The 18,173-nt window shown below is 46.9% G+C and overlaps 2 protein-coding genes across 2 annotated transcripts in view; both read right to left on the bottom strand.

Annotated features, from left to right (window-relative positions):
* Window positions 1-5,426: 5,426 nt before the first annotated feature.
* Window positions 5,427-15,189, bottom strand: LOC8032283 (beta-galactosidase-like). Its single transcript, XM_040210985.1, has 2 exons — window positions 13,723-15,189; window positions 5,427-5,843 (listed from the first exon to the last, which is right to left on the bottom strand). The coding sequence occupies exons 1-2, from the start codon at window positions 15,187-15,189 to the stop codon at window positions 5,427-5,429; spliced, it is 1,884 nt and encodes a 627-aa protein (XP_040066919.1).
* A 432-nt stretch (window positions 15,190-15,621) lies between these two features.
* The window catches only part of LOC8032282 (beta-galactosidase 8-like), a 36,542-nt gene continuing 33,990 nt past the window's right edge, over window positions 15,622-18,173 (bottom strand). Inside the window, exon 2 of the mRNA XM_040210982.1 lies at window positions 15,622-17,020. Coding sequence (XP_040066916.1) covers window positions 16,610-16,972 — 363 coding nt within the window. The 5' untranslated portion in view covers window positions 16,973-17,020 and the 3' untranslated portion in view covers window positions 15,622-16,609. The remainder of the gene's footprint in view (window positions 17,021-18,173) is intronic.

Genomic DNA, 18,173 nt, shown 5'->3' with positions numbered 1-18,173 from the left:
TGTTGTATGCCACGGAGCTATAATAACAGCACCAGGCAAAAAGGCCTCGGATATTATGTCTTCCCGCAAGAAAGAAGCATGGCAAAAAAAGGTCGACAGAGCCGGACAGAGCGGCAGGAAAAATAGCGTTTTACGATTTGTTTTGCGATTTGCTTCATAATTTATATCCAATTATTCTACGTCAGCTAAAATATGTAAGATTACAGGGCAGGAGACATAGAGCGTGCCGAAGTATTCCGTAAGCTGGAATCTCTTTGACCATTTGCTCCGTAGCGGCCTATTCGTTGGTCTATCTAAATAGGACCTCCGCACTGCTTTGCGGAGGCTGTTTTTAATACACTTCTTACTGGGTGTATTGTGGTGGTTATAACTGTTATTGCGACGACATGTTTCAAGCACAACTGTGCTTCAAAAGATCAGGACAATCACTAAAAAAGAGCAGCGATTCTCGATATGCACCACTTGATAAAAAACAACTTTTTTTCGGAAGCAGCCTTCATTTTTTTTTTTTTTTTTTCATACCAACGCGAAAAGATTACATAATGCAATTTAGAAGTGCAACTCGTACTTACCGCCAAAAATGTAACAAACGAACCTCATCCATTTTGTGGTGGACTATTAGGCTGGTGTTACTGATCCATTCTGCACGAGCACCAGTCGAGACCGCAGAAAAAAGCTTCCCCCGTCGGGCGACTGTTAGCGTTCGGATCTTGCGCAAACAAAATAAAACTGAATAGAAACTGTGCACGAAAAATCATTTCCACCCCAAGCTTTCAGGTATCTGGCATGGTTGCTTCTTTTTGATAGATGCCAATTATTACGGCACGTCAGGCATGTCCTTTCTGTAGATCAGTTCTTTGTGTGCAGGCTTCTCCCGCTGCTCATCTGTACTCTGTCGCACAGGCTGTCAACCAGAATTAAACAACCTTTAGAAAACTATCGCTGACCGAGAAAGTCTATTTAGCTCCTCTTACTTGATGGCTGATTAAACGTTATGCACAAGACTGAGCACCACCAATTTCAGCTTTTCATTTCATTTGATGCTGTTCCGTGGTGCAACACCGAGCCGATGGTCCCTCGAATTTTCTTGTTCTTTGCTATTGCACTAGATGTTCACTTGTTTGCAAGGTAATTGAGACGTCCGAGGAGTCGGAATGCTCGAGTAGTGGCGCCGTTGTTTTTTTGTTTTGTTTTTTCTGCGGCCGCAGTGGGATTAACCCGTAAATGGCAGTGGGCTCAGGCGTTCACGAAGACGAAGAAGCAGACGACGACGAAGCAGACGACAAAGCGATTCTAAAGCGATAAGACGACTGAAACTGCTTTTCTGCACTTGCTGAGGAAAGCAAGGCATCACAAACAACACAATGTTATGAAGTAAAAACATGCAAGAGAATCAAGGTGATACCGGGGCGTGCCAAATGATAATCTATGATGATGTACGAACGCGCAGCCGTATGTAGCCGGGAAGCCGGGAAGGGATGACTACAAGTAGCATGGCGGCGGCACCACTTCCGAAATACGCGCGCCTGCGCAGTTCGCTTGGTGACATCGGTCTATTGAATTAGCATAGTCATTTACATATAAAGAAAAGAAAATAGGACCCAGATCAGAGCCCTGTGGCACTCCAGCCTTCACGTATTTCAGGGTTGACTTTTCGTTAAATATGCCTACAAATTGCTTTCGGTTTGCTAAATAACTACGGAAGAACGAAATTGCGGGACCTCGGAACCCATAACTCTCTAGTTTGTTTAGCAAAATATTGTGGTCTACGCACAAAGGCTTTTTTAATGTCGAGAAATACACCTATGGTAATCTGACCCTTATCGAGAGCTTGGTTTATTATATCGGTTACAGAATGAACTGCGGTGTTAGTAGAATAATTTTTGCGAAAGCCATGCCAGTATTTGGTATGCCAGTACTGTGATGCCAGTATTTGGTATTTTTCAATAAATTCTATTATTCTATTAGCTATCAATTTTTCAAACAAAATATCAATGATGGGTAATAATGTAATTGGAGTTGGGATCATCACCTTTATAGATAGGTACAAGTCTACCAACTTTCAATTCATCTGGGAAAACACCACCGAAAAATAACTGATTAAATATTCTTTTTTTGTAATGGTTCACTCAAGATATTGATATTGGCCTTCAGTATATTAACAGATATCTCATCATGCCCTACGGCTTTGTTCGAGGACATTTCTTTAGTGACAGGAATATTTTTTTTCTCTAGTTATTTCTTTGAAGACAAAGCTGTTATTCAAAGGAGTAGGCAAAAACATCACCATCATTATGAAAAAGACTAGGCCTAATATTGCTGCTTATGTTTATAAAAAATCATTGCAATTTTCTGCAAGACCTTCCTGGCTACAATTTAGAACGCAGAGATCAGGTACTGATATAAAACCACACACTGATATAAAACCAGCTTGCTATATACCCTTGCTTCAAGGCGATATTGCTTATTTTCCCACCAATACAGAAGCAGGATGAAGATCTCTCATTTTTTCTTCGTTTCACCTTGCACCTCTGGCAAAGAACAAGGTGCCGGAATGCCTAATATCATAAACAACACAATGAGTCACTTCCGAGGCACCGCTGAATGGCGCAGCCAGTCGGCCACTCGGCAGCCGGGCTGAGCGATCGGCCGGCTAGCGTCTGCTCGAAAACGGTCGGATTCTGATCGGGACAATCGCTCGGGGCCCAAAACACACTCGCACGATTCGTGTGACTCGTGAACGATTCGTGTGAACTTGACATGATCACATATCCTATTTCTCTATCCTATCTTTATTCTTTTCTTTATATATATATATATATATATATATATATATATATATATATATATATATATATATATATATAAGTATTTGAAAGCGTTAGAAACGCTGAGCGTTGCTCCTTCTTATGGTCATGCATCTTGATTTGTGATTCGTCATTCGGCATGACTATTTGGTTAATGCCACAATCTCGCTTGCTGTGTGGCGATAATACACCGAGCAAGTGTTCTAACATGCGTCTTTTTCGCATCTGAACGCAAAGAGAGACAAGCCAATCAAAGGGCAGCATAGAGAACGCGTAAAGAACGAGCGATGACGAGGCAGCCAAACTCGCGTAATTCTTTGCTGAGGCAACACACACCACCCATAGAGAAAAGACCTCCGCACGCATCATCACAGTCAGATCAGTCGAGGCGTGAGCTTGGTCACGAGTGCTGCGTCAGTGTTCGGCTGGGGCTCGTGTCCAATCAGCGCGTCGAAGGTCGGGCTCGGGCCCAGTAGCCGAGTCAGCGCGATCCGACTCTGATGATCTCTTATAGAGGGAGAGGACACCATGCGGAGGCCTTCTGTCTAGGTGGTGTTGGTTGAGGTCGGGGGAAAACAAAGGCACGTGGGCCCCTTTGGGAGTAAGCAAACGCACGAGGTGTGCAAGGAGCAGACGAAATTGCACGCCGTATAGGATGATCGGGACTCACCACGCCTGGAGTTTCTTGCTGCTGAATCTAGATGACGGGGCCCTAGTGTTGGATTTGCTACGCCATCTACAGGAGGCCAGAGTGCGGGCAAAGATTTGATACGAGCGTTGCGTAAACGGTCGGCTGGAGTTTGTGTCGTCAATGATTGGACACGCTCCCCAGTGGGAGCGGTAACGCAGCACTCGTGTCGGATCAGTGCCCTGCTTTGGCCTCTCACCAGTGACGTCAGAGTTCGACCAGGGCTCGGTCCTCACTGATTGGGCACGACTCCCATCCGAACGGTTGTGTAGCACTCGTGTCCAATGAGCGCTCCAGGCTGGTCTCTGGTAGATGACGTAGCAGGTCTAGCACTCGGGCCTTGTTATTTATAGTCGACAGCTGGAAAAGCGGGTTACGTGGTTTACGAAATCCACGTGTCTTGCTTCGTTATCTGATTTGTTGCGGAGCGATGCAAAGGTTCTAGGGTCTCGCCCCACCTTGCGTTTCTTAAAGGGACATTGACACCCCAAATTGTCGTTATTTGTTTCTAATTTTTGTTTTTTGCAACAATGCAAGTTGTAGTCATAGATACGCAAAATAAGATTACAACGCAAAAAAAAAAAGAAATCTCAATGCGCGCGCGCGTGTCTTTTTATTTTTGGCATCTTTCTCTCCCGCTCTTCACCTCGTCACTTTATTTTATTTGTGACGTCAAATAATATGAAATTTAGAAGCTTTGTAAGCCACATTTTTAAAATATGTGATAACGGAATTCATAAAAAAATGTTTTTTAACGCAATTGCGAACGCACGACTGTCTTCTTTTTTGAAATGCCGAAAATCAGAGTCCGGCGTGATATCACCTCCTGGCTTTTTATTCTCCCTCGGAAATCATGGCGACGCTCGACGCATATAGCAGAGGATGATCGGTGAGTCGGTAAATCGGACGAAATTTTCCTTTTTAGGTGCCTGAGGACCTCTTGGCTTTGAAAAGGAAATCGTCACACCGTCAAAACATCTGGGTTTGGTGTCTGTGTACCGTAGTTTCTGCTGTTACTGCTCCGGCCCAGCTTTTCACGCAGAACCGGCGCGACGTGGTCCCTCACGTCGCTCACTTAAGTCCACCGTGCGTTCTCTTCGACCTCGTACCGTTTCAAAGAGTTTGAGACCGCTGAAAGGGCCCTAAAAGAACTTTAAACTCGAAAGTCAAGCGTCCTCTTCTCGCAGCGATAGGCGGCAGTCACGGAGGAAACCGGTTTTTGTGCGACGCCGGCGATTTTTGTAAGACGTCAAGTCTCCGGACCACCGCGACCCTTTGGGTCGCGGTGGTCCGGAGACGTGAGAGGAACTCGAGTTGCAGGACGGCTCAATATTTGACGTCACTCCACTAGCGCGAATCACGAGGAAACTTCAGATCCAACATTCGGAAATTGTTTTTCTATCTTACAAATACTGAATTTCCAAGTTTCGGACTTTGAGGGTAATGTCTAGGAATCGTTTTCAATCGTTTCGGACAATAAAAAAGTTATATTTTGACGTGTCAGTGCCCTATTAAACTGTTAGTGACTATGAGCGTTTGTAAGTACGTCCTTTGGGCACTGCAGTCTTGCTGCTGTCGTGTGTCGTTTTGCCAACACAAGCAGCAATATGCCGGCCCCCAAAGGCCGTACCTGCAAACGTCTATAAGAGATGTTAAATAAACCACCTCAATCTCGCACTTTCTCCCACTCTTTCCTTGTTTTAAGTTCTAATCAATCTTCTTTTTTTATTCATTCATATGATTATCTATATTTTTTTGTGATTATTATTTAGAATGTAGGAGTCGATCTTGCTACTGGCGCCGTAGTTTTTATTTGCGGCACTGAGTTTCGAAGGACAATATTTGCATTGACATTATAAAAGAGTAAGCACCGTGTTGAAACTGAGAACAAACAAAGAAAATTTTTTTTAAACCGAAACGAATATAGCAGATTACAAAGGCCCGTCCAACTTCGGCTCGCTCACGAGGTTCACGCTGAGGAAGACGCCGGTGGTGCCTTCCATCTCGAGTAACATGATAGTGTTCTCGCGTGGATGAGGATGCAGGTACGACGCGGGCACGAACAAAGTCACCTGAGGTCCCCTGCCGGGCCAGTAACGGCCCAGGTTGATGCCGTTCACGAAAGCCACTCCCTTCACGAAGCCGGTGGGGTCCAAAAAGGTGTCTTTAGGTGTCTCTCCCTCGAAGAGATGGAAGTATGCGACGAAGAAGCGTGGGACCCCGGTGCGAAGGCTGAGCCCCGCCAGACTTGCGATCGTCTTGACGTTGTCCACGCTTTCTATTGGCACGCCCACCATGGTCCAGTTGATCAGGACCGTCCTGTCCAATGTGACGCTGGAGAGTATTCCCTGGACGGGACGTGTGAGCTTTTCTTAAATGACAATACATAATTTTTTTTTTAATATTTTCTAAATTTTTTACAAGTCTGTGTTTAGGGCTATTGGCGGCGAGATATTTTGGTGGCGCCCTTCTTTGTTTCTCTCTCGTGACGTCATTACTTTCCGAAGAACAAGTTCGATGGTGTTTGTCATGAGCATGGTGGAAGCTTGAAACTATAGCGCTCTGAAACCATCACTGCCAACAACGTCAACAACATCAAAATTGAAGTTTTTACAATACCCTTATTTCGGTTGGTGGCAAATTCTTTGCTGACGTCATAATCAGCATTCGGCCAATTGTTCAAGGCCGATCACGGCCGTGTCACAAATTTTACCCAAATGGATCCGAGTTATTCTTGCGGGTTGTGTGACGGGACAACAAAGATTGAAAGACGCTCGACGCGGGTAGGTTTTAGAACGCCAATGTACGAAACCCTTACCCGGGAGTAAGATCGAGTAAATTTTTGAACACGGTCCACATTGACGCTTTCGATCGCTCACGTCGCCAATAGTGAGTGATGAGATGAAAACAGCGGGGAGGAGGTGAGATGGTCCAGAACCGTTTATACTGAGAGAGTTTGGCCTTCTTAAAGAGATTTTGACAGCCTGGCAACCAGAGCAGCGTAGTCTGACAACCGGGGGATAACTACTTCCGTGCGCCACTTTGTGGCTCTGGCTCATAGGAACTCTATGCGATTTCTCAGGAGTAAACCATACAAAGTAACGCCAATTTGTGTTATCGCGAGGTGCACTGGTTCTAGCGGGCAACAAGCTCCGCCTATCAGCCAAACTAAGTATAAACATCTCTGAGGTTATCCCTCCTGCAGCGCGATCTCGAGGCGCGACAACTCAACCACGTTTTGTGCTTTGCGTCCGCTATTTTAGCGTACGCTATCTTTCGGTGATTGCGTGCGTACGCAAGGACTCTTCGCGCTCTTCCAAAGAGGATTCGTGATGAGAAGTTTGCGAAGTCCAAGACGAGAATAGTTAAAAAATGGTGGCTCCCAGAACCGCGGCTGCATGCCGCTTTGAGTGTCGTGAGCGTGGCGTCGGCGCTTTTCAACACGGGACGACATTGCGCTCGGCTTAAGGCCGGTTCAGACACTTGCGTTTGAGTGCGTTTGACTGCGTTGCGTCGAGAACCGAAAGCGAGACACCGGCACATCTGTGCTTCGTATGAGGCGTGGAAACCAATTCAAGGAATCATCTTGGCGCGCGATATAAGCAGCAGGAATGTCCTGGTTTCTCGCTGCCGCAACGCAGTCAAGCGCAGTCAAACGCAACTGTCTGAACCAGGCTTTAAGGCCCTGTCACATTGAGGAAACACGGCGGAAACATGAACAAAACATGTTTCTCAACAGTCGGGAAACATGTCGGCTGTCGGCTCTGTTGTCCGACAACCCTGTCACATTGAGGAAACAGCAACACAACATGGACGACAGCGACAATGTTGTCTCGGTGTGACAGCTTTTGGCAACGGAAACCTCGACAACTTGTGTCGGTCGACACGTGTTGCCCATTTCGGTGGCTGAGCAAATTTTTTTCCAGCAACATGGCAACATCTATATTTTTCTGTACAAATAGTCGCACGAGAATACTTCAATAATTGACTACTAGGCCCTGTCACACTGCGGAAACAGTCGGAGAACTTTGTCCTTCAACACGAGGAAAACATGTTTTCGGGGACCCTGTCACATTGTGGAAACAGCAACAGTCCGGAAACATGTTGCTGTCGTCCTAAAACCATGTTTCCCAACTTGTTCTCCGACACTCGGGGAACATCCTGTCACACCGGGAAAGCGTGTCGGAAGAACACAAATTGCCTCCTCTCCTGCGCGCTGCCTCTCTCTCTCTCTCGCCCTCGTCTGCCAAAGCTACAAGCGCGAGTTCCGGGCTTTCCGCAGCCCTGCCAAGCACGCGCGCTCGTGCAGTGCAAGCACTGTTCTGGGCCACATGCTCGCGCTTGTAGCTTTGGCAGACGAGGGCGAGAGAGAGAGAGAGAGGCAGCGCGCAGGAGAGGAGGCAATTTGTGTTCTTCCGACACGCTTTCCCGGTGTGACAGGATGTTCCCCGAGTGTCGGAGAACAAGTTGGGAAACATGGTTTTAGGACGACAGCAACATGTTTCCGGACTGTCGCTGTTTCCGCGATGTGACAGGGTCCCCGAAAACATGTTTCTCTCGTGTTGAAGGACAAAGTTCTCCGACTGTTTCCGCAGTGTGACAGGGCCTTTAGAAGACCCAGTAAGATGGACAACGATCGCCGGCAATTTCATGCTTGCGAGGCTCGAACATCTCTCGGCGAAGGTAAAGTCTGTTAAGGTCAGTACACGATACCTCTCTTCTCGAGGCGACGCAAGCGAACGCGACCGGTCGACCGCTCCCGTGACATTCTCATTCTTTTTTTTTAAACAAATCTCAGATGTTACTCTGGATCAGAAACTCGTTTTCTTTGTTCTCAAGTTACAGCATCTCTTTCGTGAAATAAAAATGTTACTGTCTCTTGGGGGCGTTAAAAGCGCGAAATGAGTGGGCTTTTGTGCCGCGGCGAGAAAACGCTATTTTAAAACACTTTTGCATAGCGTGTGCTAACACAAGCGCTAAATTTGACGCCAGCGTGCGCTTAAATTGCGCACGTTATTCTAAAACTCTCTAGTGGCGACGTTATAGAAAACAACTGGGTCACTTCTTTCACCGCGATTTATATGTAGTCCTTGATTTGTCTGAAAATTTATGAAACTCGGCAACAGATCTTGCTGAAATAGCTAGCCGAATATTTGTCCAAAATATTTTTTTTATTTATTTTTCGAAGTTGCACAATTCACACTTTTGCACCTCATCGTGTTTTTCAAACCGAAAGTTTTTACTGGCAATAACGAAAAGGTGAAGCCAGCGGCCGGCAGGTAAGCTCTGTTTGGACTGTGTGGAGTATTTGTTTTCACCTGATTACAGGCAGTTTCATGGTGTCAAGTAAATGCCTCGGAAGGTTGCTCCAGCGCCTGTGAAGTTGCACCAAACAAATTCTCGGCTTGTTCCATTTTTTTAGACTGCCCGCTCGATCTGCAAGCATGCCTGTTATAGCCGATTCACACGACGGACCGAATCGCGATTTTCGTCCGCGTATCACGCGACCGGCACGTCACCGATTCTTGCGATCCGCGGCTCGTCCGCGGACGCGCGGACTGATAAAGTCGAGTGCCTTTTTCACTCCCGGACGTTTGGCGGGAGCTTGACTTCGAAAGCGTTTAGTCTGGCAACGGTACATTGTTTTCTTTAGGGTGCCTCAATGTCCTTCTGTTTAGGGTGATGCCACCCTTTGTAGTACCCGATGCCGACAGCACGCGCTCACGGGTAAAATACAAAGAAATCGACGAAAACAAAATGTCGCCGTAGCACAGTCAGCGCCATGAGCGCGTGCAGGGACACGTTCTTTCACGCGCTTCTGAACAAAAAATAAAAATAAAAGTGTGAGACAAAATGGCCAGATGTCTCCACCCTAAGCAAAGCGCACATGAAGGCACCTTAGTTTTCTTGGTTTTTCGCTTCAGGGCGTTCAAAAGAAAAATGGCGCGTCGTTGTGTTTTGTGCGTTGGTTGGTTCATTTTGACGCGCGATTCTTGGTTCCACGAGTGAAAGAAACTCCAGAAACTTGTCTGGCTGACGCGACGCAGGTTTCGGCACTCCTCCGGGTCCGTGTCAAGAAGCTCCCGTCAAAACTCGTCTAGCACGCCGCGGTAATTCTTGTACGTCCGATCAGGATTTCACCGAGCAAGACCTCTCTTGTGATTCTGGTGTGCTTAAGTGTTAAGCACGAGCGCGGAGTGCGTGAAGGCCTCTCCAAACGACCCTCCGCGAGCCCAGAACTTCGTCGTGTCTACGCCGAAGCTTTCTCGAGCAGGACCATGCCTGTGTCACTGTCATGCTTTGGGTTAGTAAAGTTAGTGGCGCTTGGTGCGAAGCCTGCCCCGGTGTTTTGTCTCAATATGTGCGCAACAGCGGCGTACGATTCTTAATCGCGGTAGCGACCGTCGATTTCTCTCTTGGACAACGGTGCCACGGTGCGCTGTTGGAGTTTCGCGGCACTGTGGGGTGGCGAGCAGGATCGGTCCGTCCTCGCTGACGTCTGCTCGACGTCTCCCTCGTGTGGATGCGCTTGGGAGACGGATGAACCGCGGACATGTCATCACGTGATCAATCCGTCCGCGGATCAGTCCGTCGTGTGAATCGGCTATTACCGACGTCACAGCACTGAAACGTGCGAGTATATTTCAATGCTGGTTTTGGTATCATTTTTTTGTGTCGATTTCACAACTATTAAACTCAGCGATGAATATCTAAAAAAGCATTGTTTGCCTCAGTGTTGTCTTCTTTTTTCGCAAGAAATGTGTTATATTTATTATTTTGATGCATATTTAAGGCATGTTGGGACTAACGCATGGTTAACCGAAAACAGGCACCAAACGCGTTACGCCAATAAGGAATCGTATAGAAAGACTTCATTCCCCCGGCAGGATTTGAGCTCACAACCTTGAGATTTTGAGCCGAGTTATTTGCCGATTCAGCTAGCGAGTGGCTTCGTTGTTGATGTTGTTGTTGTGTTTTTTTCTTTTTGTTTTAACATAACAAAAGTTTATCTATATGCAACAGACAGATTCGCGGTAGTCACCGATATACTCTGCTTTATACTTAGTGTGCAACCCTGTCAAGGCTGTTGGTGCCAGCGTAAGGTTTGGAACTCACCGATCATTTGCACTAGTTCTAGCGCAAACGAAACCGTAGATGAATCCGCTCGCTCGCGCCAGTAGCTTTGAAAACGTTGTATACAAAGCGTAAACCGGAGTGTAGTTTTCGCTATCGTACGCCTAATGGAATACAAATTCACAGTGAATGGAACAATAAGCGCGGGTCAGCGCACACGTTCTACATGTTTGCTCTCGACGCGAAGTGGCACCCTTTCAAGCGGCGTTGGGAGACCGCGTGCTCAGGCGCTGTCGCGCGCCTCCAGGCCTAAGCGCTCGTGCGCATAGGGTTCCTGCCATAGCCTCCTATTGGCGACGAGCGCGACCGAAAGCGTCGCTGTGGTCGGCCTTCCACGATTGGCCGAACGCTGACTTATGACGTCGGAAAGGGTATATCATCGACGGAAATAAGTGGAATGAAAGAACTTTAATTTTGACGGTGTTGGAAGTGTTCCTTTGAGAGCGCAATGATTTCAAGCTTCCACCATGCTATTTACAAACACCATCGAACTTGTTGTTTCCAAGGTAATGACGTCACAAGGGGGAAACGTAGGAGGGCGCCACCATAACTTCTCGCCGCTAATAGGAGGTATTCACTGGACGCCATATTTGAGGGGGAAGCTTAGATCGCATGCTCAGAACGAGCTCACATTAATAGCCTGCTAAGACCGGCAACCTTGATGGTGCTAAATGCACGCACCAAAAGGACTGCGGAAGCTCGCCGTCAGCACGCGCTCAGCAGCAGCGCACACGGATATGGCCGCCAGTGAATACTCCCTATATACTGACAAAGCCTGCCAGATCGCCACGAGAAGCGGCCACCGAAATGGAAAAGGTGGAGCGGCAGACAACGGATGAGAGGAGAGCCACGTGACTGGCGTGCCGCTGCGGCGAGACGCCGAAACACACTTCTCCCGAGTGAACAAGTGTGTTTTGGGTTCTCATCGCTGCAAAAGCTATGCGCTGACATCTAGGTTCCCCGAGAAATGACTCTTTGATGCTCTGTGCTACCAGATCCTCGCGCTCCAAATCTGCGACCGGGCCCTCTATGACTCCGTTGTCGAACTGCCAGGCTTCATGAGTATAGAGGAGACTATGTTTCTGTATATAAGCACCCGTAGATAGCGAAGTCGTGTGTTCATCCGTCTTAGAATTCGAAGTTATATGGTAAAGTCGCTCTTCACGCACGCGGGAGTTGTGCTCCAACGTCTGAGGCTGGTGGTTTGTGCTCCTTTAATCCGTTATCATTATGGCGACCGCAACGCACTTGATTATAAACTTTTAGGAAATATTTCGTTCATGTTTTAGAAAATTCGTCTGATAACGCGGCACACAAAGCAGGCTTCAAGTGTATTTTTTTCCGACGAATTCTGTTTCAAAAACAAGCACCCCATCCAAAGTCTTCAGTCTTGGGTAGCATCGTGATACTTGTATCGCGATACTGTAACTCGTTACTTTTAGAGCACAGCTCCTAGGCGGCCGTTTGCGGGTTTCCCGGCGTCGGCGTCGGCGTAACCGCGCTGAATATAGCGGGAAAATGGACATCACTTGACCTCAACACCAATTCGATTCCCCGCAAAATGTAGCGGCGAAATTCAGCTTTTGTGTTAGATTTAGCGGGGAGATTCTGTTTCTCCGTTAAATTTAGCGGACAAATTCAGTTTCTCCCCTTGATTTAGTGTGAAAATTGGCGTGAGGTGACTTCAACAGAAATTCAATTCGCCGCTAAATTTAGCGGGGATATGAATTGCTGTTGAGGTTACCTCACGTCAATTTTTCCGCTAAATCAAGCGAAGAAGCTGGCTGGAAGGAAGCGCCGAAAGACAGGGACAAAAAGAAGTAGGTAACGACGACACGTGGCGCTGTCGTCGTTACCGCGAAGAAGCTGAATTTGTTCATAGGTGACGTGACACTAAGTTATTTGACGTCATTTTCCTCCCTAAATTTAGCGGGGAAATGGTGGGCGGAGGGGAGGGCACAGAGGAGAAAGAGGGGAGGAGGAGGGGAGAGTAGCAGGAGGAGGAGGAGGAAGAGGGGCATACCCTCCCCTCCGTACCCTCCCCTCTTTTTCCTCAAAAGCAGCACGCTAATTTCGCAGTACAGGAATTCGTAAACGTCTTTCCCTTTTTTTGAAAACGTTTAACCGTAACTCGATACATGTTGTTTAAGTAATTGCAAGAATTACTTAAGTACTTTTTTTTTAAAGTAACTAAAATACGTCTGCAAAGATACCGCTACTTTTCGCGAATAAATTACTCTATTTTGTGAACACTACATCGAATTCGACTATCTGCGAAGGTTGGGTCGCACATTAGACGCGACGAAATAAAACAAGAACTGAACACTTCTTACGTCCCAACAAAGTGCCGGCGTAGAGGGCAGACGTTTTAGAGCGCAGTTCTTATGTGCCCGTTTCCGTTTTTCGTGGCGTCGGCGTCGGAGTCAGCGCAGACGCGCTAAATCTAGCGGGAAAACTGACGTCACTTGACCCCAACACCAATTCAATTTTCCTCTAAATTTAGCGGGAAATTCAGTTTATCCGCTTGATTTAGCGGGCACATTCAATTTATTCACTAGATTTAGCGGGAAAATTAATGCCACGCGACCTCAACACCAATTCAATTCCCCACTACTGATCACAACACCAATTTAATTCTCAGCTAAATTTAGCTAGGAAATTCAGTTTCTTCTCTAGATTCAGCGGGAAAAATGGCGTCACGCGAACTCAACAACAATTCGATTCCCCGCTAATAATTAAAAAAATACTTATAAATTTTAATACATTAGCCAAATTATCATGATGGTTATTTCTTTATCTAATGTCTGCGAAGCCCGACAAATACATGCTGAAGACGCCTCCCGTGTAACTCCCACCCATCTATAATGAAAAGTCTGTTCGAGGTAAACACTAACACCCTGTATGAGTTGTGGTAGAATGATTGACTACTTTAGTACTTTATCCGCAAGTGGTCGCATGTAGATACACATGCTAGTACCAATTGTTCTAGTACTCTCGTTTGAAGGCGAATACTATACGTGCAAAATGTTATAATGGCATAAACAAATCGGGTGGGCCAGTAACCTGGAGTGGAACTATATCAGCGTTACTTACCTTCGGATCGTGGTTCTTCTTGCCGAAGTTCGTTCTGCCCATGTTCTCCACAATGACGCTCAGTACATCTCCTTGGTTGGCTTCTATTGGGACCGATAACACCGCGTGCCCTTCACCCAAGAGAGAATATTCTCTCCCCGTAGAGACATATCCCCGGTCCTTCATTCCCCTGATTTCCAGTATAGCTGGAGACTTGGACATGCCTTGGATTCTCGTCATGTACACCACGTAACCGTGCGCTTGTCCAAATTCCTCAAAGGTCATCGGGTGACGGGAAGTAGCGTTCTTTAGGGTGCCTTCTGCTGCAAAGTGCTTCAACACATCCACAAGTGATATGCTCCAGTACAGAAACAATCTACCGATATTCAACTTAGGCGTGGCAACCGGTACATCCCCTGGCGGTAGAGGGAGGTACTTTGCGGTCGCATTTCGCAGCATGAAGTACAATGGCGTTGGATCTCCCGCCTCCGACAAGGGAGCGGCGTAGTCGTAGCTAGTGGTCACCCAAGGTGGGGAGCTTCCGCTAGTAAAACCGAAATTGGTGCCACCGTGAAACATATAGAAATTCACCGAAGCTCCAGCGTTCATCAATGACTTGAATGTTCTGACATTTCTCTTGTCATTAACAGATACGTGACGGCCACCCCAATAATCCATCCAACCGGTGTAGTACTCGGCGATGACAAGAGGTCCTCTTCTCCTAGGATAAACTCTGCTCAAGACCTCTTGGGCCTTCCAGACCGGGACATGAGCGTTCATGTTCACCGTGGGTAGGATACCACTAACCCTGTCGCACCTAAAGTGCGACTCGTCACCTTGGTTAGAAAGGAACAGGGGCACGCTGTGTCCTAGGTGCCTCCGAAGAAGGGACGCGAGGTCTCTCATATACTTCTTGTCACAGGCAAAGTAGGCACCGTACTCGTTTTCCACCTGAACCAAGATGATCGGTCCTCCATATTCGTAAAGGTACGGCTTCATCAGGGGAAGCAGACGGTCGAACCATCTCGTCACCTCTGCCATGAACGATGGGTCTGAAGTTCTGTACACCATGCTCGCATTCTTTCTGAGTAGCCAGTAGGGCAGACCACCGTTGTCCCTCTCTGCGCAGATGTAAGGGCCAGGACGGAAGAGAACGAGAAGATCCAGGTCTTGCACAAATTCAAGGAAGAGTTCAAGGTCGTATTCGTTGTGGAAGAGATACCGACCGGGCTCGGGTTCGTGGCCGCTCCATTCTACGTACACGTCCACGGCGTTGAGTCCGGCCATCTTCATCTTGATCAGTCTGTCTCTCCAGGAAGCTTGCGGTACTCGGAAGTAGTGAAGGGCACCCGAAACAAAGCGAAAGGGTTTTCCGTCTTTTAGAAAGCGGTTGTTCTTGTAGTCTATTCGAAATGACGGTTCGCCCGACGTTGACGAGACCAAAACCAACGCTGTGATTGTTGTTACTAGTGTCCCCGCCACAACCATAATGGGAGAGGTTTTAGCGAGCTGTAGGCACAGAATCTAGAGGGCGAACCGTTCTATCACGTTTTACATCAGTTGGACCTAGATGACACATAAAAATCATTAAGAAAAAAACTGAAATCCTTATTGTTGGCGTCTTTGCGTTCTTGTTTTGCATTCTTTTATCACACACTTGCGTGGAATAGTTAATGAACCCTTTCTCCTTTCTACCATTTTCATAGCCATTTGTGAACAAGGCGTAACACATCAAACATGTCAGATGCGTGAAGAACTCGCTCTTTTTTGTAGGGTGGGGGAGGGAGAAAGAGAAATGAAAGGATCTTATATTTAGTTCGACGAGCGTGTTGTGCCGCAAAGAAAAGAATACTGAAAATTACAGACATGTGGTAACCAAGCGAACCAATGCATTTATTGCAAACTTTTCTACATTCATACAAAAGTGACACCTTTACGGACCAGGTCCCGGCTCGTATCAGCTGAGCTGTATGGCACGCTTTTTGGACACCTAACACGTATGCTATTTTTCGTTCATTTGCACTAAATAAACGCACTGACTTCTTTAAATGTTTGTTTTTAAAGACATCACTTCGACTGTTCTGTTGCGTGTTTATCTGTTTGTATTTATTTATTTTGTTCTATATAGCGTATAGTGTACACTGCGCATCGTATCGACACAACTTAAACTAACTTAAGAACGAAACTTTTCAGCCATTCGATTAACAAAGTGCCCATGTGCAACGTGACAATGAAGTGTGGGAGCTTGGCTGTCATTTTCCTAACAAGAGTTTATAAAAATAATGTTAGTGACCGTCTCACGTACCACATTCGGGTACATTATGCTAATGCTTTGAAAGCTCCGCCTCCAGCACGGCCTCGCTGGCGTGTATCATGCTTAGGCTCACCAGAGGCTGAAGTGTTAGGAGGACTGAAAAGCTCGTGCTGTAGGCGAGCTTCCACTACATTATTAAACTCTAATTGACTGAACGTGTTCAAAGTTACTCATACATTTTTTTTACAACTTGGGATAACCAAATTAATGCGGTCTCCTGAATTTGCGGAAACACTAGATCCTAGGTGAACCGCGGGTCAAAGTTAGCCTCAACACAACACCGACGGTTTTTCCCATTTCACTCGGACATGGTTTAACCAACATCAGATTTGTACCTCCCTGTCGGGTGGCCAGAATGAGCACATTCCACTATACTAGTACTTTTGATAATACCCTTTCAACTGTTAAAGGAATAAAAGAGACACATGGCAATCTTTCGTTTTCAACTTGCTATGTTACCCTCTGTAACAGAAACAGAGAGTTTATGGTATACGTGAGTTATTGTGTTGGTAGGATAATGTAATGTTTCTTCTTAATGATGGGCAAGAGTTCGAGCACAGAGGAACATCTGTATCCCGGGCGCTTTGATCAGGATCAGAAATCAGCATCCAGTTTCGGTGTGTCCACCAGCCGCACACGGCTATCACGTGGAACCATTTCCAGCTCCAATAACACAAGTCTGTTGTCCTCCGGATAAGCCAATAGGAAAGGCGCAGGCACGTAGAGCGTTATCTGTGGCCCGACCGTGGCCCAGTACCGGCCCAGGTTGATTCCGTTCACGAACGCGATGCCCTTGCCCCAGCCCCGCGGATCCAGGAAGGTATCGGCGGGTTCGCCCTGGGGAAGTTGGAAGGTGCCATGGAAGAAGCCGGGAACGTCCCCTTGTCCCACTGCGTCTAGAAGAAGCTGCAAGATGTAGGAGACGTCCCTGTTTTTGGTGACGGGTACGGCCTCCATGGTCCATCCTCCCAGAGGCACTCCGTTGAGTTTCACTTCTGTGAGTCCCTGTAAGTGACGTTCCGGTCAAACATTATTCTACGTATACACCAGCTCAACTATCTGACGTCACGCCTCTGCGGGGGCGCTGATTCCGCCACTGCGCATGCCCAGACGATTCATTTCTCCCACGTTGGGATCCTGCGCACCTGGAGTGCGCCCACCTATTAGGGTCAAACGCGGGCTTGTAGATAAACAGTGTCTTTGTGTATAATTCAGGGGTCTCAAACACGCGGCCCGCGAGTCGCTGGGACGCAGCCCGCGGGCAACGGGCTGTGAGCCCTCGTTCCCATGCCTTGAGCGCAAGAAATGGCATGCGCTATAATGATCTCAGGTTGCTGATTTATTTCCGCTCGAAACATAGCTCTGCTCTTCTAACGTATTTACACAGTTATGCCCGTGTCCCACTAGAGCGACAGACAGAAACAAACGACAACGACAAGCCTCAAACCAGAGTCTTTTGTGATTTGAGAGGCTTTGTTGAATAACAGAGGCTATGCTCATAGACGAGCACCATGCACGCGAGGGTATCTTTGGCAGGCTTGCAATCGCTCGTGCTTACTTCACGAGCACTGAACGACTACATGCCTTCTTAGGTACCATCGCGAGCATGCTGCATGGGTTTGAGGCTTGTCGCTGTCTTTTGTTTCTGTCTGTCGGTCTAGTGGGACACGGGCATAACCTTTCTGTTTTCATTGGCCTTGTGTCTTCTTTTATACTTTGCTTCCTTAAGTTTTCTCAAGTTAGTCACCTGTGCCATAATTTCGCTTTTAGGCTTCAAGCGCGAGCACTTCGCTCAAAGACACACTTTGGCTGCACAAACTCTCGCTCAGCAGAGGAATGGTGAAAGATAAAAGCTAAGAGCTTGAGATTTTCGCCTTCAGAAAAAATCGCCATTCAACTACAAGTATTTTTTTAGACTGCTGCTATCCAGAATCCCCAGGAAACAAAGCGCTTTCATATGAAGAAATGTCCTCCTCTTTTTAATAAATCTATAGCTTGAATAATTTCCGAATGCATTGGTGAACAAAAAACGGCAGTGGGATTGCTCTCGCAAGAGTGGTGCTATTTTAAATCTCGTTGTCACATCAAGCAAGAATCCAAATTATTCCTATAAACAAATCAAAGCTGAAGATGTCAATAACTACACTGCGAGTTTAAA

Source organism: Ixodes scapularis, unplaced genomic scaffold (genome assembly GCF_016920785.2).
Source record: "Ixodes scapularis isolate PalLabHiFi unplaced genomic scaffold, ASM1692078v2 PGA_scaffold12__126_contigs__length_90152505, whole genome shotgun sequence".
NCBI classification, from domain to species: domain Eukaryota; kingdom Metazoa; phylum Arthropoda; class Arachnida; order Ixodida; family Ixodidae; genus Ixodes; species Ixodes scapularis.
Note: the sequence above shows the minus strand (reverse complement) of the source record. Positions and strands in the feature narration are given on the sequence as shown.

Bases quoted from the DNA above. Each gene is read 5' to 3' on its own strand.
- LOC8032283 (XM_040210985.1), bottom strand. From the start codon at position 15,189: ATGGTTGTGGCGGGGACACTAGTAACAACAATCACAGCGTTGGTTTTG. The intron at 5,844-13,722 runs GTAAGTAACGCT...CGTCCCGTCCAG, and splicing joins AGAAGAACCACGATCCGAAG to GGAATACTCTCCAGCGTCAC.